At 36.8% G+C, this 25,535-nt stretch overlaps 1 protein-coding gene across 3 annotated transcripts in view; it reads left to right on the top strand.

The window, feature by feature from the left end:
- The window catches only part of atp6v1h (ATPase H+ transporting V1 subunit H), a 38,931-nt gene extending 14,344 nt beyond the window's left edge, over positions 1-24,587 (top strand). For 2 of the 3 annotated variants that reach the window (XM_053492953.1, XM_053492960.1), the window contains exons 6-14: positions 461-565; positions 3,816-3,869; positions 4,826-4,923; positions 5,308-5,500; positions 14,391-14,569; positions 15,371-15,496; positions 17,704-17,805; positions 19,062-19,175; positions 24,119-24,587. In XM_053492953.1, the coding sequence (XP_053348928.1) occupies positions 461-565; positions 3,816-3,869; positions 4,826-4,923; positions 5,308-5,500; positions 14,391-14,569; positions 15,371-15,496; positions 17,704-17,805; positions 19,062-19,175; positions 24,119-24,185 (1,038 nt within the window). In that variant the 3' untranslated portion in view covers positions 24,186-24,587. The remainder of the gene's footprint in view (positions 1-460; positions 566-3,815; positions 3,870-4,825; positions 4,924-5,307; positions 5,501-14,390; positions 14,570-15,370; positions 15,497-17,703; positions 17,806-19,061; positions 19,176-24,118) is intronic. The other variant, XM_053492970.1, reaches the window with a different exon arrangement.
- Positions 24,588-25,535: the final 948 nt, after the last annotated feature.

Here is a 25,535-nt window from a genome sequence, read left to right on the forward strand (position 1 = left end):
AGCTGCCTCATCTTATTTAACTGCTGTCAGGCAGCTGAACACACTAGGAGGAGTGATACCTGCCTTCTTTTGTATTCCCGAGTTACACGGACACCAGAGCCTTGATTAGCATTTTCCTAATTGACGATAGGGAGTGGGAGAGGGAGAGGAGAGCTATTCATTCCACTGAGAGAACAAAGCCAATTATGCTCTCTCGGGTAATGGATGGCTGTAGCATTTTAACTCTCAATTTCTGGATGACAGCAGCACCTTGAACAGATGTGCGAGTAAAAAGTTGATAATAGTCTTACTTATATATGCAAGCCTATGTGCCAGAAAATTACATTATTTTCTTTCCTCAGTAGTTTCAGTCTAGCAGAGTTGACTGTTTTTGTTTTTGGGCTTGGATGACATAGTACTGGTAAATTTTTTGCCTTTATTAAAGCAGACATACATGTTAAATGTTTTCCTTTTCTTTTAGGCTGCCAGAATCATCGCCAAGCTGGCGGCCTGGGGCCGGGATCTGATGGAAGGGAGTGATCTAAACTACTACTTCAACTGGATCAAGACACAGCTTAGCTCCCAGGTAGAAATGCATGCATGATTTTGTTCGGAAATATGAACAGGATAACGGCTGTAACGCTTCATGAAGTCTAGAAACCTTTTTTTCAACTTGCACAATGAGATTAATCATCAGTGCATTCAAAAGAAACCCCTCATGTACTCAAGAAAGCCTTCATGTACTCAAGCTAATTACTTTGTGGTAAGGCCTGAGCGGCTGGTGAGATTGTTTACCACACCCATACACCCAGCCCCAATTCTAGAAGCATTAAAATCAGATCCAATGATACACTGCTTTTTCTCTAATAGAGATTTGCCTGGGATATGTGGTTCAGTTCCCCATAATTTTTTATTTTTTGCATACTTGTGCTTGTCTGTTTATTTTGATGTGAATAGGGACAGGCCATAAATCATAGCACCTTATATTTTTCAATGGTTACGATCATAGCAATTTACATTTTTTAATGGTTACGCTTGGACAATTTATTTATATGTTTTACGAAGAATGAATAGCAGAAGCAGTAAAACCTGGCCCTTTAGTAATGTGCATTATTTTCCTGTTCAACAGGTGATAGTAGAACAATTTCTTATTAAGAACCGTTTGTTTTTAGGATTTAACTAAAATACAGAATTACTTAGAGTAACTAATATACACTCACAGGCTGCTTCATTTTACATACACATGGTACACCTGTTCAACTGCTTAATGACAGCAATTTGATGCATTTAGGCATAAGGAAATAGTCAAGTATTTCCAAAACCGCTTCTCTACTAAAGAGAATCCGATATTTATGCACAACCATCCCAAGGATTTATAGAGAATGGCCTGAAAAAGAGAAAATGTCCACTTCTCTAAGCAGAAATGCCTTGTTAATGTCAGAGGTTAGAAGAGAAAGGCCAGAGCCCATAGAAAGGCAACAGTAACTTAGATTCCATCTAGTTACAGCCGAGGTACGCCAAAGGGTAACTCTGAATGCACAAACTTGAAGCAGATGGTCTACACACCAGGTAGCACTCCTGACAGCTAAGAACAGTTACAGTAATTGAAGCTGTAATTTATTTATGCATAGAACTTGGCAGAACTTAGCAGAACTTGGCAGAACTTGGCATAATCAACATGAAATCATGGATCTTTTTTGCCAAATATCACCGGTTTAGGTTGGTGATTGTGCTGTAATTGTGTGGGGGTAAACGCACTTTGAGCTCCTTAGTACCAAATGAGAGTTGTTTAAATGTCACAGGGTACCCGGGTATTGTTGCTGACCTTGTCCATCTCTTAATGACCTCTGGCATGTGGTGTAATGAAGATTCGCATCATGTACGTGCAGCCGAAAAATCTGCAGCAACTGTGTGATGCTATCATGTCAATAGTGGCCAGAAATGTTTCCAGTACCTGGTTAAAAGACCTACGGCAGTTCTAAAGCTAAAAAGGGGTCCAACAAACAAGGTGTACCTAATAAAGTGGCCAGTACTGATTGTACAGCTGGATGAAAAAAAAAAAACAGTAAAACTTTACGGATTAGTCCGTAAGTACTTTAGGACATTCAAGTGAAGTGTGTAACAGTCATTCAAATATGATTTTTCAAACATTTTATTTTTATTCATTTTTATTTATTTATTTTTTCATGACAAATCTAATATTAATTATTGGATTGAGCCATAATGTCGGTACCCCTCTGTGTCTTTGAACAGCACTAATGCATTTTATTGATATGCATAGAGAAGTTTCATTTGAAAACATTACTTCCTTCCAGTTCAAAGCACTTAAATGAAAGTAGCTTTAATCAAGTGGGAAATGTGGCTTTTGTAGACCTGGCTCTTAGCTTTTATTGTATTCTTCCTATATGCAAGGCATGTGACAACAAGAAACACTTACATTTTCAGTTACGCTAATAAAAAAAAAAAAAACTGACTGCAATCAAGGTAAAATTAACATACTAGATAGAAAAGAAAACAGGAATTTCTTTTGGAGACATTTTAAAGGGACATTCCTATTTTAATATTTTGCAAGGCTCCTAGACTACAGTAATGTTTTATAATTATTATTATTTTCTTTTTTTTTTTGGTTTTTCTTTTTTTCTCTGCAGTTTTACAAATCATAAATTATTAAAAATATTTTTCTCAAAGATAGCCGACCTGAAGTTTAATTAACAAGGGTAAAAAAAAAAAAAAAAAAAAAAAAAACAGCAACTAGTGTAATTAAAATGTGTAACACAATTTGACAGAAAATCTTTACCTAACCTGTTAGCTTGGGTATCCTCCTGTTATACTCAATGATGTTGAGTTTTAATCAAACAGCACTTTCATGTTTCCTCAGTGTGGCCTAACTGTAGTTTGTAGCTCACTCAGTGTAGTTACTGCTATATAAACTAATTGGAATGTGCTGAACATATTGTTTTACTCTTCAGTTAAACAACCTTACTCGATATTCATTTTAAACACACATTCCTTTTAAATATATGATGGTTTAGATAATAGTATTAGATTAGACCTAAATTTATTGTAATTTTTCAAAGTACATACATGTCTACATGTCTAGTAAAATGCAGGTACAGTAATGAAGATACATGTAGTAATATAGAGTATAATACAGTATAGCTATGCTAACATTCTGCAGTAGACAGACATATCTAGAAGATAACATGCCTAAAAAAATTCGACATGATGTACATTCTTTATGTACATATATGAATAATAAAGTATATACAGAAAAAATGCATATGAAATATGAATTAGTGTAATGATAAACATATTTTAAATAATATTAGTTATTTTCCGATCAGTCTGTACTGTACAAGGATAGTCCCTTCTATAGTTTTATTTTATATACTTACTCAGTATAAAGTCACAAATAGTACTCTACTCGCACATTCTATGTAATTTATACAGTAGGTTTTATTTATATATTTAATTTAATTTAATTGTATTTTGTTGTAAATCTGTAAATTTGTAGAGTTGCATGTTCCATCTTTAAATACATTTTTTTCATTATTTTTTTAAATTGGAAATTCTATCTTTAGTTCAATTGTTTTCTTCTGTATATTTCACTGTATAACATGGGGTAAAGATGTGAACAGATATACACTATACACACTGAGCATCTGAGCATTAATTTGCAGTCATGCCCCTTAATCTCGATCCATACTGGATTCCTATATAAACCAATAGATTTCCTATAGGTGTCTTGCTGGGAAAATTTTGGTCAAGGAATCAACATCCAAGTCCGGTATCTCAGCACACGTGCTTTTCTTTTTCTTTCCATATGTTTTTGTTAGAAACTGCATGGTACAGGTCCAGAAACAGGAACAGGAACCATCTCTCCCAGTGAAGTGAGTATGTCCCGGAGAGATCTTGGCCAGCTTTCAGAAGAGCAGCTGTGCTCAGTGCGGCATTAACTACCCTCTGCTGCATATCTCTTCTATTCACCTGTACTCAATTTCCCACTTTACCTCTACAGCTATGCTCCTTAGCTACTCTCGCTCCAGTCTGTATTCATCCGAGCCCAAGCAGTGCTTTTTTTGTGGCATATATATATATTTTTTACTTGTATGTGTGGTTAAATAAATTCTTTTCCTCAGACACTGTCTCTGTAGGGTAAAGGAACACTGGCAGACTGGGTTCCTTTGGTTAATTAAAATGTATTAGTTGTAATATATAAAGTTTCATCATTTATGTGCTGGTATGATGCAAGCTAGCACACACCCTAATTCAATTTCCTGTCAGCACACACGAAATCTCAGCCCACTAATTTGTTCTTCATAGCCTCACTCTTTTTATCTTGAGCACTCTGCTTTTATGCATAATTCCTTCATGCTGGTTTGCAAAGTCATGAATTTCTCTCTCTCTCTCTCTCTCTCTCTCTCTATCTCTCTCTCTCTAGCATTGATTAATTGAATCTTATTTCTTCTCTCAGCCACTCTGCTAACCTCTCTCCATCCAGGTTGCAGACCCCACTGTCTTGTTTCTACTGCATCGTGAGACCGTCTGTCTCTTTTTTTACATTTGCATGTTCAAGATTCTCCCAAGGTCTTGCACGTGCATAAACAAATGCAAAAGTATTGTATCACTTTAGGTGGCCTTGTTTCATCGTCTTCTATTTGCTTACTCCTACGCAGGATCGCCTTACCCCATACACCCCTTTTCCCTTGCTTTTGTGGATTGTTAATGTCGCTCATCTTCTGACTGTGTTGTCTTCTCTGTCTTATGTTCACGTGCATGTCAATTTGTGTGTGCGTGTGTGTGCGTTGTGTACGTTTGTTTGTATGTGTGTGTGTTCCTTACACAGAGCTCTCAGTACGTTCAGTGCGTTGCTGGTTGCCTGCAGTTGATGCTGAGGGTGAACGAGTATAGGTTTGCCTGGGTCGAAGCCGATGGAGTGAACTGGTAAGACTTAATATTTAAAATGTCTTTAGTAGCATAAAAAAAATGTGTTAATTGCCAGATCTTAGACGGATACCCACTGGAGGAGCACAAATGAGACCACAGAGGTATCAATATGTGTTTTGTTTTGACAGAGTAAACAAGCAGTCAGGCGAATAATGCAAATTTCCCACCTGTTTCTCATAATAATCAGCCCCATCATGTTGTCATGTTGAATACTACACGCACTCCCATTTGCACCCCTTTTAGGCTGTAATTCACACAACAATCTCCAGTGTTTAGTAACTCGGCTCTTCCACGTGACCGTGTTGATGTCTGCGGGTAGACTTCCTGAAAATGAGAGTGTATCACGAGTGCATGTGTATGTGTGCGCTGTGCTTCTTCTAGCATCACGGCAGTACTGAGTAACAAGTGCGGCTTCCAGCTGCAATACCAGATGATTTTCTGCGTATGGCTGCTGGCCTTCAGCCCTCAGCTGTGCGAGCAGTTGCGCCGCTACAACGTGGTTCCTGCTCTCTCCGACATTCTGCAGGAGTCTGTCAAAGAGAAGGTCACCCGCATCATCCTCGCCGCTTTCAGGGTACGCACACCACCACAAACACTTTATACATGGTCAAGACAGATTTAAAGTCTTAATAAGCTGTGGGATTGTTTTAAGAAATGCTGTAGTAAAGCAAAGTGACGCAAATGTGGGATAGTAGTGTAGTAAAGAGCAAAGCACTGGCAGACGGCCAGAATGTGCGGGTTTGACACACACACACATAAACACGCCGTAACCATAACAACGCTCTTACCAGTCCTTGCTACCATCAGCCAAATAAGTTGCCTAGCCTGCAATCAATCTCCAGCCTTGTGGCTTTTTCCCCCATAAGATAAAGGGATTTGCTATTGTTTGTAAAAGCATGGGTAATAGCATAGCGTCTTACATGATATCGTTTGATACAAGGCTCCTGATTCAATCTGCAGACATGATTTAATCCCGGCTAAATGAATCAACATGGCAATTGGGATGTTCCGAGTCAGTAGCTGGGAAAAAAAAGCATTTATAAATTTTTTTAAATTTTGCATCATGTTGACATAACTTTTGACGAAATGGTCAACGCTGTAATATTGTAAGAGTATATTGTACTTACAGAGCACATGGCAGCAACATTTGCCCGACATTTTCCTCTTCTCTCCCGGTAAATTAGTTATCTAAATGTCCTCTCACTCTACATGATGGCAGGCAGAGGGTGTTAAAAGGATAGTGGTTCACATGGTGGGTCAGGGTTATTTATATTTTTATTTATTCCCCCCATAATCCCCCTCCACCCCCACTTACACACCACACACACCTTGCTTTGTGTTTCACTACCTTCTCTGTGGACTGGCACTTGTTCCACATCATGCATTTAGTCTGAAAAGCTTTATCATTTCCAGAGGCTTTATAATGAAATAACAGAAAACACTATTATTTTCTTTATTTAGGATACAGGATACTAATAGCATGCTTTTGAATCCCCCCCGTTTCACTGCCACTGTGAATGGTAGCGACAGTTCAGAGGCACACTCTGGCAGCTCCACACAACCTCTATTATACTCACATTATTTTGTAGGCTTGCTGAAATCCGATTTTGTTTCCACTTATTATTATCAAGCGCCATCTTGGAGATGTGCACCTGCACTAAAACATTATAGCTAGAAGGGGAGGGGAAAATACCTGTTATTCGCACTCTGATTCATACATCGGCCTAACGCGCATGACACTTAGTATTTGATTTAGCCCTGAAAGCTGGACGCTGTCACAGGCATTAGTGTTTGGTAATGAATTCATTGTCAATGCCTCTGACGGTATTGAATTAGAATTCTGTATTTCATTCATTTCATCTGCTTTAGATCTTATTAACATGATTAACTGAGAGACTGTCTGTGTCCTCACTTATAATTACATGGCTTTCCAAAGCCTGTATTAATATAATTCTCTTATCTATCTTATTTGTTGTATACTTGTAAATAAGTAAAGTTGTATACTTGTAAATAAAGAAGTGTGTCAGTATTTGTCAGTTAAATGAGTAGGTATGATGAAAAAGTCATTCTATTTATTACCATGTTGTCACAGGCGTTTATTTTTTGTTTTTCGTTTCACGTTTTTCAATAGAAAAGATAAGCCGGACATCTTTGTATGTTAGTAAAAAAAAAAAAAACGCCACCATATTTTATCATTCTTTAGATAATATTGACTTTTAGTTTATTACTATGTACGGCTCTTTTTTTTGGAAACAAAAAGCACCTAATTTTTAATAGCATTCTTGCTTCGAGTTCTTCTCTCTGCTCAGTGCATCCTATTAGAGGATATATAACAGCCTGTCATGTTTCCTTACTGCAGTTCTCAATTTAGCTTTCCCTTTAGCTGTACTTCTGTGCACCAGATTAATATGCTAACACGGTTCTTTCAGAAATATATTACTGACATAATTCAAGGTGACAGCTACCACTTTATCAGTTTGGCTTTCTGTTGCACTCTGATATTCCTGCTGTCATTTTCACTTGTAATAACTGTACATCCCGACTTTACTAAGGTTAGTACATCTATCTCTAACTCTGTCATTTGTGTCAGAGCCTTTTTTTTTTTATAACGCTACCAATATTTAGTCAATCAGCAGTTGCCTAGAGCATGCAATTACTGTATAGTGCCTAATAATCACCTTGCCGGATTTTTCCTCTTTCCCTAGTCTACTCATGCAGTGTTGCTTATTATTGGTTTCAGTGTATTTTATTATAGTTTGATTTTAAACCATGAATACAGTCAGCGCCGCCAGCAGTTGGTTTCACCCAACAGACAAAAATACAGGAGCGCTTTGTGGTAGTAACACCGAGAGTCTGTTTACATATAATGGATATAAAACATCTGCACACAAGTAATAGATTTTTGTACAGTAATGTAAAAATATTATACCACAATCATGTTAGATTTTGTTTTCACCTGAAATAGCAACCAACAAAAAAGTAAAGGAAGTAAACAGGTAAAAATAAATAAATAAATAAATTATAGTACAGCTGTTAGAGTTTTGGAAAATAATTGATTAGCCTAGCACATGTTGATTTGGAAAAATTAATGTCTTCCATGCAAAAACAGAATCGGAAATTGTAAGGGCTCTTTATTCTTTTGTTCACTACTTTCTTCAAGACCATCCACAGGTTTTCAATAGGATTTTGATTTGGCCATTTTCAGAGAATTTATCTTCTTTTTCTGGAGCCTTTATTCTTATTGATTTGTGCTTTGGGTCGTTATCAGGTTAGAAGGTGAATTTGTTCATCGTCCTCAGCTGCCTAAAAGAGGCTTGCAGTTTTTTGTGTCAAACTAGACTGGTATTTGGAGCAACCTTTGATTCCCTCAGAGCACAATGCTGCCATTACCATGCTTGACTCTGGGTTTGTTGTCCTTTGAATGATGAATTCTATTATTTTTTCCCCAACACAGCTTTTAAAATGATGACCAAAATGACTGGCTTCACCACAAAATTTAGATAGGCTAGGCCTTTTCTTCTTTTTTTGGTAAGAAATTACTTCCTTCTAGCCACCCTACCCCATGCAATGTTTTCCATAAATAGAAAATCCAATAAAAAAAAAAATCTGGCATGGTGACAAGAACATTTCTGATTATTTATTCTTGTGGAATGCAAGACTTTTGGTTGGTAATTGCCATATAAAGGTCAAGTGAAACAGGCAGAAAATTAATAAAATGTATTAATTTCACACAAATAGCTGTCAAAGATACCAATTACTCCACAATCAAAGAAGTTAGAACAATCTATCTTGTATATTTATCTTTAAGAAAAATGAATAAACAACAATGTATAACAGTGTTATACAACAGTGTCAGTGTTGCCATATTTGCATGTGCTATATTTAGCATTATTTAGCTCATTTAATATTCTATTAAAACCTTACCCAGGTAAATAGGATGCCTAATCTGATCACAGGGCCTCATTACAAAGTAGCAGCTAGCCAGTTCAATTAACGTTAGCTACAGTATCAAATAGTATTGATGAATTGAGACTGTAAAATTTCCCTTAACGTGTCTTTTACAACCATTAAATTCACTTTGTGCAAAATAAGGGACAAAAATGCGGAGAACAAAACTGCCATTATTATAAATGCTGCTAATTGGCAGGAGTACATTTTAGCACATTTCACTTAAAGGGGTCATACAGGCTTACATGCACTTTTTTAAGCAGTTTGGACTGAACTGTGTGTTAGGAGAGTGTGTACACAACCACTCTACGATGATAAAGGGCTGCCCAGTGATTTTCTTTTAATTTATTACAATAACATGCCCCTTCTGAAATCAGGACCAATCGCAAATGCCTGTCGATGTGACGCCACACCGCAAGAGGCCGCTCCTACTATAGTTGATTGACACTGGTGTTTTAGCAAAGACCCGCCCCGAGTGAGAAGAAGCTGTCGGCCATTGTTTTTCGCCGCTGGAGCAAAATGTCGCCTAAGCGAGTGTTGTGTACAGTTGTTGGGTGTAATAGCGAACACAGCAGTCGTCATTTACTACCTAGGGTTAGTGACCTAGGGTACCTACCTAGGGTTAGGTATCTGAGCCACTGAGGATGCAGTGGCTGAATTTAGTTTTTGAAGCTAACGTCCCCGCCGATCTACCTAAATGCCTTCATGTTTGCGATAATCATTTTTCACTAGACTGCTTTATAAACGCGGGTCAATAAAAAGCTGGTTTTGCTACGAAGTTGCTCCTGAAAAATGGATCTGTACTAACGCTTCGTGTTCCTGCTTCCTCTTCACCAGGCTTGGTAAGTGTAATTCCTTTTTCTATGAATCTTTGCAGATCGTCTTTTTAATAATCACGATGAATGCCGAGTGTAAGTTAACTTGTACTCTCATAGAGCATGGTTATGGCTTCTTCTCTGTGTACATCCATCTCTATATAATCTTTAATCGCCCGTTTATAATAAACAAAGCATTAAGGTGATTGTCTAGTTGCAAACTGTGTACGTAGTCGGAAAACTATATTATGCTTACCTTTGTAACGTTAGATGGTTTATAACGATGTCTGTCGAAGATTAAGAAGTCATCAGTAAACACATCGCGTTTGTATCTCTCTCAGTAAGCTTCTCCGCTTTTGTTGTTGTTGCTCGCGGCAGCGTAACAGCCCGTTAATTCATGCCCATGCAGTGAAAGACAAATCGAGTCGATGCATGTCCATTCTTTTAATTTTTGCGCTGTCAGGCGATATTACAAACTTCCGCGTAGGTTAGGTACTTAAACCAAAAACTACTTAAGAAAACAGGCTCAGGCTCTATATTCCAGCGTTTTTCAGTTTGGACTGCATTACCCACAAAGCACTGCGTTGTGGGCAATGCTTTGTGGGTAATGCAGTCCAAAGCATTGCCCGCACTGGACTACACTCCCGTGGCTATACCCCACGTGTGTTGTGAAGACACGCCCCACAGAACTGGCTCAGATTATAAGCATTTAAAGGAGCATGTACTGAAACAGGTTGCTGAGAACAGAGCTAGTTTTTACCAGTTAAAAGTAGTGTTTTTTTTACACAACCATTGAGAATTTCTAATTAATTACAAACTTTTCATTAGGACCCTAAAGATCATATTAACATTTAATGAAAACTGTGTCTGGATGACCCCTTTAAGGTGAAGTGAGTGTATTATCTTCCCTTTTTTCACAGCTCAAACTCATGGTCATCCCTCTGCATTTCAATGACACCCACGGTCTTTAGGTTTACAAACTAATCCATTTAGTTCACAGGTTACCAAAAACCAAGCACGTTCATGCACAACACTGTTTCCAAGTTTGTTTGTTTTGAGCTGACAAAAGCTGCTGAATCACTTTGAAGCAGAGAGTAGACAGAGAAAGGCACCTGAGAGACACCCAAATGCAAATGATTATTTTCCTCTACTGGACAGGGATTTAAAAATTGACCTGAGGTGTTGGCATGGCACTCAATGCCTGTACTATTATAGGGGAAATCCTGCCATAGCCCAGACCTGGGGCAAAGTTTAAGAAATGCAGAGAGTGACCCGAAATTGCCAGATGATTCTGTGGCACCCTTAATGTTGCCTTAAATCTTTGGACAACCTCACTAATATGTGATTGTTGTATTCTTCATTCAGTTTTGGCATGACAACCTCTTCTTGGAAATATTGCTGTGGTGCTCCAATTTCTCAGCTTATTGTTAGTTGCATTCACACCGTTCTATGGTACATTCGGTCTTTTGACAGCTCGTTCATAACCCTTGGCCCATTTGATCAATTTTGATAATGAGATCTTATAGAGGGTCTTCAGCAGTATTAAACTTGAGGATTCCAAGAATTTTTTTTCTAAATGAGCTGTTGCATTTAATCTTGTGGGTTAACTGGTGACAGGTGTAAGATAATTACATTCGAACATGAGGCTGAATGTGATGTAGTTAATTCTGAGTGCAGTCACATTCCCTAGTGATAAAAGGGAGTGCACACTCATGCAGACAGGTTCTTGTAATCTTCTTTCTTTTTATTTCTCCTAAAAAATTCTTTGTTTTTCTCATCTGAAGTGTTTTGCAGAGTTTTTTGAAAATGGCCTAGAACGAGGCCCGGCTCTAAATTCTATTGAACAGCCTTTGGAATGACTTCAAGACGCCTGCTTGTAGACTGTTTCCTCAAAACAATAAATGTATCACATGAAAAAGGTTCTTTAACCAAGTATTAGTGAAAGGCTGTGCACACTTATACAACCAGGAGTTTTGTAAGTTTTTTGTTTTTTCTTTATGTTTCTATTTGTTTTTCCACTCAAAATATGTTTAAGCAATATAGCACGAGAGGGAGAGCTGTTGTACTAAATATCAGCACGTCTGTGATGCGGTTGTAGGCACAAGAAGTCAGGTATTATATAGTCAAAAAGCTGAGGAGCATAAACCATGGTGGTGGTGGACAGTCCTGAGAAATTTACGAGATTTCCTTTATATTTCCAATTTAGAATGCCGGCTAATTTCCGGGTTCTGCGGTTGAATCGAATAGCGTTAAAAGGAAAGCTAGTGCGATCTCTTCTTCCACACAACAAATAGTGCCCTTGATCTGGCGTTAAAGAGGGATTTGGGATTCAGAATTGTGTTAGAAGTTGTTTAGCTGTGTTAACCAGAAATAAAAAAGCACAGATGGTTTAAATGCAATTTGGAATGACGTAGAACAAGTTACTAAGGAGACAAGGTGTTGTCGAATGTGGGTTTTGGCAGGCAGCTGCTCTCTCCTCTTTTCATTCCAGCAGACCGTACTGACCTACTTTGACCCATGTTAGAACACTTCTGATGTGGAGTAATACATGCATATGATTAAATGTCCCAGTGCTGTTATGCTCTATATCAGCACTCATAGAATGCTTCTCACTCAATCAGATTACTTAGTCGGAACTGTTGTCTAATGATTGTCATATCACATTAAAAAGTTTGGTATGAATCATCACGGTTTTATTTTTAAATCACAAACACCTACAGTATAATTGTAACATGGTTGAGTAAATCTTTGATATTTATTATAGCTAAAAATATTTTACCTAGAGCCAGCAAAGTGATAAGTAAGAAAAAATTTCCCTATTTGAATGATTGATTAAAGGTTTCAACATTTGTAAAACTCTGATTACAATGACCATTTCAATTGCAGTGTTTTGTCTTTAGTGCAGTGTGTAGAATTTAGAACAGATTTACTCTTTTTCTAGATGACTTGTACATAAAATTGATTAAGACAAAACCAGTCTTAGAAAAACCTATTAGTGATAATAAACATTCTTCTGGAGAGTAGTAGTTTTTATTTATTTATTTATTTATTTTTATTTAAGTATTTCTTCAGTATGGTATGTCTTTGTTTTAAGTCTTGCTGAATGCTACAGAAAAACTACCTTTAAAGTATAGTTTTGGGAACAGGGGCGGTTTTAGGGGCAGGGGCGGACCTTTTCTTTTGCTAAAATGCTCAATAGCTATCATAGTTCAGGTTTTATTATAGTCTACATGGTGAAAAAGGCTTGTTTAATGCATTTTGCTGTTTTTTCTGTTAAGGTAGTGATTAGTTTGTGCTTTTGTGAAGGTCTTATATAGTGTACTACCTAAGTATTTTCATCCCTTAGTCCATTTAAAACAGTCCATTAAAATTTTTGTGTGGTTTACAAGGAGCAGTATAAATCCATTTTATTTCTTTTTTCGAGTCTTTTTTATTTATTTTATTTTTTTCCAAAGGATGAAACTGGATGTTTTGGTGGTTTTGTGTCTGTAGAGCAGATTGCCCTTGATTATTATATTTTATGGATTTTATGTTGTACAAGTTACAGTTGAATGAAAATTGTTTAATTAATACATACATTACCAGTGAAAAGTTTGGACACCCTTTTTAACTCCATGGTCTTTCCTTATTTTAATTTCTATCTACATTGTAAAACTATGCTAAAGGCATCCAAAATATGCATTATTTAAAAAATGATATTGAGATGTGTCTGCTCTTATGTTCTGAAAAGCTTTCATAACGGCTCTAATCTGAGGCGCTGTTTGTTAATTGGTGATTTTGGGGTTGGTAACTCTAAATGAACTTCTCTGCAGCAAAGGTCATTTTTGGTCTTGCTTTTTTCAGCTCTTTTCATCATAGTGCTTGATGGGTTTTGCAAATGCACTTGACAATACTGTTCTTGCAAGAACTGTTCCATACAGCTGACCTTCATGTCTTAATATAACACCTAACTGTTGTTGTTACTTAATAACATAATTCCATGGTTGTTATTTTTTGGCTTTAAAATCTGCAGCATTTTTCTATAATGTAGAAAATAAATCACATTAGTGATACATGAGTAATACTTTAGTATAGCGGATGAATGGAATTGTGATGATGCAGGATGATTCACATTATTAAATTATAAGTGATTTGTTTTGAAATGGAAAGAGCCATGTGGCTATAGGCATTTATATAAAGTGTGTGTATATCTGTCGGTCTCTCCATCGCCCTTTTTTATACATCATTCATACATAACGTTAAAAACACTGACAGGTGAATAACGTTGATTATCTTTTTATGCTGGCACATGTCAGAGGGTGTGACTATATTGGGCAGCAAGTAAACAGTTCTCAAAGTGCACATGGATCTGAGTGACTTTGACAAAGGCCAAATGACTGGGTGAGAACATCTGGAAAAAAAAATTCTCTAAGTATTCTCTAAGAATGCACTATGACATACAGCAAAAAACTATTATAGATATGTGACAAAGAGTTCAAGGTGCTAACTCGACCTTCCGATTCTCCAGATCTTAAAGTCACAAGGGGAGCCCACGTACTGTAGCATTAGGCAGGTTTTAATGTTTGGGTTGTTTTGTAAGTTTTAATATTTGAATAATATTTATGAACGTATCTCTTTTTAAAGTCAGGAAAGGGCAAGAAAAATATTGCTCAGAATGAAGACTAGATGCTAAAATTGACTAAAATTCCACATCATAAATAGAACCTGCTGGAGAAATCTGCAGAGAGGGAGACTCGTCAGGAGTACGCCTTGGCCATGATTCAGTGCAAGGTTCTGAAACAACTGGAGAATCTGGACCAGCAGAAATATGATGACGAGGACATTACTGATGACATCAAGTTCCTTCTGGAGAGACTGGGAGAAAGTGTTCAAGACCTCAGGTAACATTACTTTGTTATTTCCAACAAATTTGGATTTCCAACTTGAGGATGCGCATTTGATATATGCGTGCGAAAGCATTTTAATATTTTTTAATGTATGCTTAAGAGCTATTTTATTATAAACACTAACTGAACTTTTTAATCAGGCAAAACTTTATAGGTCACATTGGAGATAAACAAATCACTCCGAAGTGACTTCTGTAGCCCATCTGTTTTGATATACATTTTGTCAGCTGCACTTTACTCGTCTGTTAATGGTAAAAGAACGCCATTGACCAGATGTTACTTGGGTGGGGGGCATTTTCAGGGTAGAGGGAGGCTGACAAAATGCACATAGTAACAGATGGGCAACAGAAGATTTCGGATTAAGCTTTAATATGCTATCTCATTTCTCTCATCACTTCATCCTCTGTGATCAGTGCTGGCTTCTTTTTAATTAACTTTGGCAGCACTGTCACTTATTCATCATTTACACTGCTGGAATTAAAAATAATCAGTCAAGCAAATATGTCTAGCCTTTAGGATTCCAAACGTGACACTGATAAAGACAAATAGGAAAAGGTGAACAGAGTTCACTAATTCACTATTTTACCTGATACACTTATTCACTACCATACCGTGTACCATCACCTATATGTACTGTAATGTGTAGCTGCACCATGATGAAATGTCAGCTGATTGTATGTTGTAACGATTAAAACAACTCATCACATTATTGGAATACGCATTTATGAATGTGCTTAGAACAATCTGTGAAATGATTACAAAGCTCATGTCTTTTATCTTTCCATCTGTGCTTAGCTCCTTTGATGAGTACAGTTCTGAGCTGAAGTCTGGTCGTCTTGAGTGGAGCCCAGTGCACAAGTCCGAGAAGTTTTGGAGAGAGAATGCCGTTCGTCTGAATGAGAAAAACTACGAACTGCTCAAGTGGGTGGCTGACGTAACATGAAAATATTAAATTAACTATGATGTTGACATTGTGGGAGTAGACTGTGTAGACTGAAGAGGATTGAGTGGATCTATTGTTTTTGATTTTACAAAACGATTTATGATTTTTGCACGATTTACTATAAATTTTATATAAATATATTTTTTTTTTGCTCTTTCCCTTGCTCTTTCACTGTCTGTCTCATCAATGAGTCTGTGTTTGTATACAGTATACTGTATAATATGCACACATGAACATCTGCTTATTTATGTAGTTATTAGAAACCTTGAGTCCTGCCCTTCATATGGATGTTTCTTTACCACATACTGTACCATATACCTAAACATAATTGCAGACCAGGTACACCTCCTCATAACAGCAGTATTCCCTAAAGGCCTCCTTCAGCAGGATGATGCTGCCTGCCAGACCGAAAAAATTGTTCAGGGATGGTTTGTGAAACACGACACAGTTCATGATGTTTACTTCGCTTCAAAATTGCTTGGATCTCAAACCGTTCAAGCATCTGTTGGGTTGTGCTGGTTAGATAATTCCGATGCATGGAGCCTCATAACTTACAGGACTTAAAGGATCTGCTGCTAAAGTCTCAGTGCCAGATACCATAGCACACCTTCAGAGATCTATGAGAGTCACTGCTTCGACAGGTCAGAGCTGTTTAGGCAGCATAAGGGGGGACCTACACAATATTGGGCAGGTAGTTTTAATACTATGGCTGATCTGGGTAGTGGATTAAAGCTGATGTTGGATGCAAACCTCTATTTTTAAAAAAGATTTTTAGCCTAAAGTTATACTAGTTGAAACTGGCACAAATTGAACAAGTTGTCTCGGATTACTAATTTTTTTTTGTGGAATTTTAAATCATTAATCATGGCTCCCTCTAGTTCTTTTGACAAGGTTTAATTCATGCATCCCATTTGTCTCCTCATTCCTTTTCCGATAATCACTGCTGGCTTGTTTTTAAAACCTATAATTTCTTTTAGCTCAGTTCATTCCGTCCGTCATCCTATACTATTTGCAGTTAATTATCCGAATGTCTCCAACTTTAATGGATTTCTCTCTTTGCCTGTCACCCATTATATATTCTTGTAGAATTGTCCTAATTACCAATGCTTCTTGTGAGTGCAGCGTCAGCTTATTTTCAGCCTGTTGTCTGTGTTCCCTCTCTTCTAATTCTTGCAGAAGTACACTGTACAGTGTTTTTTTTTTATATGTATTTATCATTTACATTCTAAATCACATGCTGCTGTTCTCTTACTGTTTTGAACCAGGGTCATTATAAAGAGCATACTTTTAGATGAATGGCTTGTTATTTTATCCTTCTGTTGAAATAACACTTCTGCCTGTACAGTATTTCTCCTGCATGAAATAGGCGAAATAGGCTACATATTACAAGGAAGAGAATCTTTAGGCTTGTGACTCACCTAAACGTTCGTCTTTCTCTATGTTAAACTGGCTTTACAAATAAATTTCAGCAAGAAAATGGGTATTTATTTTTTTTATTTTTTTGTCAAAGATGTAGCATCGTGTTCCAATAGGGGTTGCTGAGTAGAATGCATAATGTGGCAATGACAAATCAGAAACTAAATGTGGGATTAAAAAGAAAAACAGATTGTTGCTTTTTTGGCAGCAGAGAGAATGTTTCTTTGATGTCTCATCAGAGATTTATTATGACAGCACAAAAAGGGACATGGCAGAGAAAGAAATAGCGGATAAAATACAGCTCGGTGTATCCTTATTACATAAAGTGGACTTTGAAGAATCGCCATTCACGTTGGCGTCCTTTGAGCAAGCCGTGACTTCTCTTCTTGGTCTTTTTGAAGTCATTTCTGTAGACATAGCATTGCTAGACCAAGAGCTTGTTCCTGTTTGTGACAAATTTTCTGCATGAGCCATGATTGAGGATATAAGTAGAACATAGTAATTTTCTTTAATCGCAGGTCTGTCTTTGGAGTATCTCCGTCGTATAAGCAGACATTACACGTTATTGCACAGTCTGTTACAAAAGTCTGGCAAGCTTTTATTAGGATCATCTCATACACTGTGGCAAGTAGTAATCTCGAACGGCTGCTAAAATCACACAGTCTAAAGCCAGCATCGGAGAGTTTATATCTCCCCAGATACCCGAATTCAGGTTTTGATTGCACAGATATTAAATGAGCGTTTGTTTATTTGTGTTGTTATGATCCAGGATTTTGACCACCCTCCTAGAGAAGTCTGATGACCCTCAGGTTATTGCTGTGGCTGCTCACGATGTAGGAGAGTACGTGAGACATTACCCTCGTGGCAAAAGGTAAGCCGTTCAACCCTCCCTCCCCTCCTTGGAAAGGCCAGTGTAAAGCGTTTTTAGTCTCTGTTTGTCTTTATGACGGTGCAAATACATATATAAACATTGCTGCTGTGACAGTTACGTGTGGACTGCTGCAGCCTCAGTGTTGTTAATGGAAAATAATAAACTTTTCGGGGTAACGTCATCACACCAGCCTGTCGCTGAATTGGTTCTATTCCAGCAGTCAGCAGTAGGTGATTTTATTTTTTTTGCAGGAAGTATGAAGATGCTTTCCTTGTCATTATGTCCTGTGGGTGACCACCACGAGTGTACGCATTCTACTCTGCTCTCAACAATCAAAAGTCTATGCAGGAAGTTAAATGCTCGCCGTAGGAGCTCGCTGTTGTGAATCACCTCTGGTACTAACCTTTAAATTAGACCACTCCAAAGCAATTTAGTCTCATGGAACTGCGCTACTGGAGATTTCGCCAGGATAATTACTCCTGTTTCATTATACTGTTTCATCTTCTCCTCTGGTAGTTACATAACATTTAGCAACTGTTGTGTCTTTTTCATTACACTTAAAAGATGAAAAGGGTGTATGTTTATTCTGAATGAACTTTTTTTTTCTGCTGTTTATCATTTAACCTATAAGCTTAAATAATTTTCTGTAAAAAAAAAAAAAAAACATATTCACCATCGAATTAAAATGGCTGGTACCTTAGAGTGCAATCTCCTTACACAGCAGTGCTTCTTGCACTGTATGAGCAAATGCTCCCAAATGGATTTTGTTGAAAATGACTGGTGTGGCTGGCAGTGATTAGCAAATGAGGCTAAGTGAAATGTTAATACAGTGCCTTTACACTCAGCTGTATGACTCTTGAAATTAGCTGTTTTCATACGTTTTCGTAACAATCTTGAAAGAAATTATTATTTTTTTTTTTTTTCTAAAGCAGAAACGTCTCGTCCTTTTATGTTTCGTATAGCCTCGGATATCACTACTCATGATGACTGAGCAATATGTGCACTAATCCAATCTCCTTAATTTATTGATTAATTGTTGAAGTGGTATCGTATGTTCCCTATGTCCCTACATTGCTTTAATTGTCTCTGGATTCAGAGCACTCTATCATATTTATATATAATGTTAATCCTGATAAACTGTTTTGTTCTGTAGCCTTTTCATGAGTTCTCTCAGCCCTGTATTCATCTTGCTTTTTTTCCCATTCTTTTGGATGTTGGTCTTTGTCTCATTTATTTCTTCCTTTTACCCCTATCAGGGTGATTGAACAGCTGGGTGGGAAGCAGCTGGTGATGAACCACATGCATCATGAGGACCAACTGGTGCGCTACAATGCTCTACTGGCTGTTCAGAAGCTGATGGTGCATAACTGGTAAGTTTTTCATTTTCGACAGTCCAGGTAAATTACAATATTAGACCTGCATTTTTTTTTTATGTCAGGTGCAGTGTTTTGAAACTGGTGCATCAGGATCCCAAGTCATGGTAAAGTGTTTGTAATTACTGTAAGAGAAAAAAATAATGCAGTCGGTGATGCAAATAAATAATGCACTTGCAGTAATGATTGAAATTTAATTAAATGATCAAGTCATAGTGCTGGCAGTAATCCAAATGACAACCTTATAATAATGTGCTCATTTGACTTCATTTGCATTCTATAGCAAAAACTAATTCCTAGTGTTCAGGTGGTGGTAATCTTATAGCAAAAATAAATACATTCAAAACATGCCTTATTTTAAAAGAAAAGATAAATCATCACTGATATGGTGACGCATAGAGAGCTTTAATTAACATTTAGGTAAGAGTTTTTGGTGTCTCAGGTTTATAACCGGCAGTAAGTTTTGATTTAAGAAAACTTGGCACTTTACAGTTTCTCGTTAACATGACAAGCATTTTCCCCTTTTATTCAGTAAAGTAAAGTGAGGCTGAGAAAGGAATACCTGCGTAAAGTTTACTATCATTTAATGTAGCTATGAATTTATGAATAAAAATAAAAATAAAAAATATTGGCAACTTGCTGTGGTATAAGAGGAATATAACTGTATGGTTATTGGAAAATAACCACTCTCTTAAAGTTTCTCTAAGGGCACAACATGTCTTGTTTTATTTCTTACATACCCATGAGCCACTTGTTATTTAAACTTGCAATTTGATTCGGGATGATAAGCTCCTTTAAAATAGTTTCAATTATAAGTGGAAGTCTCAAAAAATGGCATTTAAGGAAAGCAAATCAATCAAAAAATTATCAAAATGCGCTTTTTGGTAAATGAGGATGTTGGAAAATCGTTCACCGTTTTTTGATGTTGATGCTGTTGCAGATATTGATTAAAGTCACTTAAAGCCAAGAAGGAGAAAACCACAAATATTAGCTTTCTCTCTCATCCACGTCTCAGCCCAAAGAGCTTAATTTGACCTTAATTGAGGCCATTTTGTACTTGAATGAGTGAAGTTTTGTAGGTATTTCAGATACAGTAATTATTAAAATGTTTTTTTAAACCAATTCTTTTGGATGGCTGTTAGGAATGTGTTACACGTGTCAGTCACTGTGATGTAAACTTTTCTCTATATTTTAAATAGCTTATTTTTTCATAGAATTACAATGTCTGCATTTATAGAAATCTGAATCTGTATTATGAAAATCAACCTTTTAAATTTTTATTATGTGTTTTTAATGCCCTAACAATTATGTGCTGTTGTTAGTGTTCCAAGGACCTCACCACCTTTAATTATAACGGCTATACACACAGACCCTCTAAGGTCATTTAAAAAATTACCATTGACTGCTAACAGGTTGGACATGTGCCATTGCAGATGCCACTATCGGATGGGTACAAACACTTTGTTCAAGATCATCAATACTTTGTTCAACTCATAGACAAAAAAACGAAATAATACTATAAATTAGATTTCACAGTATTTGATTCTTTTTGATTCTTTGCTCTAGTGTGTAAATTGGCCATTTATAATGTTCATCTTTGCTTAAAAGATCTAATCATTCATCTTTGCTTTCTGAATCTTATAACATTTAAAGAGTATAAGGGAAGAAAAAGATTTTAAGGTGAACATTTGTGAGAATGGACAAAAAGAGATGCTGATACAGACTCTCATCACCATACTGTGTGTGTTTTTTTTTTTCAGTTTTATGTCTTCATAGAGGCTTCTTCAATTATTGCATACTTTATTGTTTCATAGATTTAATTAAAAATGTATTGCTTTTGCCCATGAATCTACAAACAATAATTCATACTGACTACCTGAAAATAAAATGTCTCATTCAGGTTATTACAGTCTTATATTCAGTATTTCATAGAAACACATTTAGCATCAAATACAGGTTAGACTCTACTCGGTTCTCTACAAGCTTTGCACACCTGGATTTTTGATCAGTTTTTCTTATCCCATTCTTCCTGGCAGATCCTAAGATTCGTTTAGTTAAATTGGAGAGAAAACATCTTTGAACTGCATTTTCAGGTCCCCCCATAGATGTCCCGTAACAATCAAGGCTTCATCTGAGTCCCTGAAAGACATTTGTTATGTCTTTTTGTCATAGTCTGAGGAACCCCATTGTATTTGGCTTAATTCTTCCTTTTTTCCAGTTCTTGCTGGTGAGAAACTCTTCCTGGTGATACTTAATCTACCAAACTTTACTGAAGAAATGGTATTTACTTGTTGATAAGCAGATTTTTTACCAGATGTAGGGGTTTGCCAGACCAGATTTCACCAGAACAGACAGGCAGCTCTTGGGGAGTCCTGATGCTTCCACACCTCTCCCAGTGTTTATTTTTTTAATACCCTTATACCAGATCTATGTCTCATCATTTATTGATTGCAAAGGTCTACTGAACTCCTTGTATTTCACGCTTTGGTTTTTTGATCTAACCTGTGCTATGAAGTGTGTGACCTTTTTCACACAAGTATGTTCATTTCTAAATCATGTGCAATTCAAGTTCTAGAGACATTTTAAGATAATTATAAGCAAACAGCTCACACCTGAGCTCAGTTGGGAGTGCGTGAGCTAGGGGTCGGAATACTTAGCTAAATGACGCATTTCAGCTTTAGGTTTTTAATACATTTGGGAAAAATAAACTCGACTCTAAAAGCATGTTGTTGCTTTTGCATTGGTTTTATGCATATTTACACTATGTGTGGGTGGATGGCCAAAATTCTATAACCAACAATATATGCAAAAGTAAAGAGGTCTAAATATGTTCCCACTGTTTACTGTTTACCTCGCCTTTTGAGCTCTGTATGCAAGAAAGCTTCTACAGCGATGCTTAGAAAAATTTAAAAATATGTAAGCCAGTAAAGAGGTTTGATGGCTGTCTTTTCAGACCAATGGTTAAATAGCGATGCCTGTAGGACGCCTACATTTAATGATTTCACACATGGGGGAGTCACAGGTAAACTTGTTATTCATTAGCCTTAAACCACCAACCGATGTTCATTGCTGTGATGGTTGCTATGGGGTTGGGGTATTAGCAGATGTTAGTGCTGGAGTCCATTGTTTATACAGTACAGTACTGTGCAAACCGTCTTGAGCCAGCCCTCATTTATTATTTTTTTCCTTCTAAAGAGTCTTGTATTTTTAATGTATTCTTCAGGAATAGTTTTCGATGATTCCTGATAAACTTCTTTGGCTCTCATCTTTTTTAAAGTGTTTGACTTTAATTTTCAATCTGGTCCCTGTACTTAAATGTTTCAGAGGAATGTTTGTTGTTTGTTAAGGCACACCATGATCGAAAACCATGTACCTTAAGACAGTAAGAAACTAGTTAATTGTATCTTTAGGCACTTTGCAGCTTTCTGCAGGAAAACATTTGTTCCCATTTCTTCAATTTAATGTACATAATTTAATTGTATTTAATATGAAGAAATGAGGGCTGGATCAAGACTTTTGCACTGTACTGTACTGTATGTAGCACACATTTTCTTCAATGCTCCGTCTTTCATCAGTGGAACTGACACATGGTGGCATCTTGTTAAATTAGCATAAATTTGAGTTTTTTTTCCAATACTTAAATGAATTAACAGGATGGAAAGTGACATAATTGCCAAAGATCTCGGTGATATTTGTAAGCATTGTTGAGCTCCCAGTGCTACAGAGCAAATAAACAGGGATTTTGCTCTCCACTTGAACAGGTCAGGAAGGTTTCAGCTCTTGCTGAGAGTTCGTGGTGTTTTAGCTTGTGTTACTATCGAGGTGGAACACTGTTGGAGCTCCTTTTTGCTGTGCCGTATGTCTCACTCTCTCCGGGATAGTTAGGAGGCCACAGAAGCATGCTGTTATCGCTTTTTGTCCCAGCAGCTGTTTGATGGTTTTTCTCTTTGGAGAAAACTGTTTTCAGCAACAGAGATGGAAGTGATTTAATTGTAATGCATTGCTTGTTTAATGTTTAACTTTCGTACGGAAAGCTTTACTGACGAACAAGATCCCTTCCATAAACCTTATTTCCTTTTACTATTAGCTTAGATTATATGGAGCATCTGTTAGACAGGTCTCTGTAAATGATCTGTTACCATAGAAACGATAATATTAGTACGAGCATACAGTACTAACACAGACCCATCATTCGAATAACGCCCCTTCCACAAAGTCCTAGCATGAAGTTGAAACGATAAAAGTATAATCAAAGTAATTTTTTTTCTGTAGTTCCTGTCTAGATTAGTGTATCAACAGTCATTTCGTGGTGCATTGACGTTTATTCATTTTTTGATTAAATACTTTGTATTAACTCCTTTTGGATAACAACATGAATAAAGGGCATACAGTATATGTGTAAATGCAAGTGCATGTTCTCATTATTGAGTCATTTGCTTCATGTCAGCCCAAATGAGCCGGAAAGCAAAGATCTTTGAATGCGAGGATTTTATTTATTTTTTTTTTAATAAAGATACGGGGAGCTTTTAGTGCTTTTAAAGCTTTTAAACAGGAAGTAGTTTCACACAGTAAGAAATCTAAATGGTATTGTGTTCCGCTTATAAAAGTAGCCCTTTCAGATTTCAATACCTAGAATCCTCTTCTGGAACAAAACGTTTTTCGTGTGAACAAAAGATTATTCTCAAATGTGAGTTGGATAAAGTTGCAAGGTGTAGTGTGTTCAGCTACACACAGGTCACAATGAACTGCCTTTAAAAATGGAGGGTAATTAACATCTCACCGCCAGTCTAAAAACTTCTTTCCCCTTCCTCAACTTCTTGACTGAAAAGCTTGCTGTGCCACCTGACTACATACCCACAGCTGATTTAAAAAAATCCATAAAACTGGAAGCAACAGGGAATTGTGTGAAGAGGTTTTAACGATTGTGTCTTGTTTTGCAGGGAGTATCTTGGCAAACAGCTGCAGTCCACGGAGCAGACTGCACCGGCTGTCGCCGCCCGCAGCTAAACTCTCTCTGAGCCTGTGTTTGCATCAGTTGATGTTGTGCGAATGTCTGTTATCGCTGCATTATGAGACGTCCCTGATCCTTCTGTGTTGATGTTGTATGTTTAATCGACTGCTCCAGGATTACTGTGCTACCAGAGCATGATTACTTTATATACTCTGTATATATATCCTATACATTACAACGAAGTGTGTACACTTGCAGTCTATTTCAGACGCAGCGGCAAATTTTCCCATCTGCAGCTGCTGCTCAAAATTTGATTAGTTTTTGTAGAATTGCGCATATTCATGCTTGTTGTGAAACAGTTGAGTAGTTTCCAAAGGAAGTGATATTCAGTGTTATTTATGTCTTATGTGTAATACAATAGTAATGCATTCCAATAAAGGTTAAATTAAGAAACCATATTCTGGTGTCTGCTATACATTTCTCCAGTGCTGCTTAAACTGTAGATCATCATCGGGCATCGGTATTAATTTATTGCCTTAAATGCTCATCTGTGTTTGCACTTAAACTAGAAGTTGGCATGGTTCTGCACAGAAAGAACCATGCCAACACATTTATTTTTTTATTTTTTTATGTTTGACCTAGAAAAAAAATTCCTGACCTAGACATGCTCTGGTACTTTCTGGCATGTTTTTTTTTTTTTTTTGTTTGTTTGTTTTTTAAATTTTTGAATTTAATTATAGCCAAATTAAATGGCAGCTGCCAAACAGGAAGGGCGAAGCCTAGCAGGAAAGTGCTATCCACCTCTACTGCCAGCTCATGGATGCCAATGATTGGCTAGTGTTGCTATGATTGTTGTAAGAGTGCAGGTATCCCCCCCCCCCCTTCACTTAATCCTGGCAGCCATGGCTGTAGCATCTGCCAGAATTCGAGCTTGCAATTTGCAGGTGATTTGTTTGTTGAGACACTTGGGACACAGAAACGGTCACTTTTTTCCCCCCAAGTCAACAAATTTTTGTTAATATTTAACGGCAATAGCCATCTCATGATATTTTATAAAAAAATTATTTTACATTCCATAACGATCAGTAAAGCTCAATAGACATGCTGTCAGGATCTATTATGATGCTGGTGTAGAATGAGAGTATGCTTTTCACCAGTAGTATTGCATGTCATGCTTAGAGATACAGACTGTAACAATAATCAGTTAAATTCACTGAAGAGACATAAAGAAAAATATTTTATGAAATCAAAACTTTTACATTCATAATTATTGCATTAAAGGTTATGTTCAGTAATTATGACTATAGTACAAATAAATTAGCCAATAAAATATGAAAACATTATTATAAACATACTAAACATTATTTGTGACAATGTAAATTGTTAAAAGCGCTATACAAATAAAA

This window comes from Clarias gariepinus, chromosome 1, assembly GCF_024256425.1.
Source record: "Clarias gariepinus isolate MV-2021 ecotype Netherlands chromosome 1, CGAR_prim_01v2, whole genome shotgun sequence".
NCBI classification, from domain to species: Eukaryota; Metazoa; Chordata; class Actinopteri; order Siluriformes; family Clariidae; genus Clarias; species Clarias gariepinus.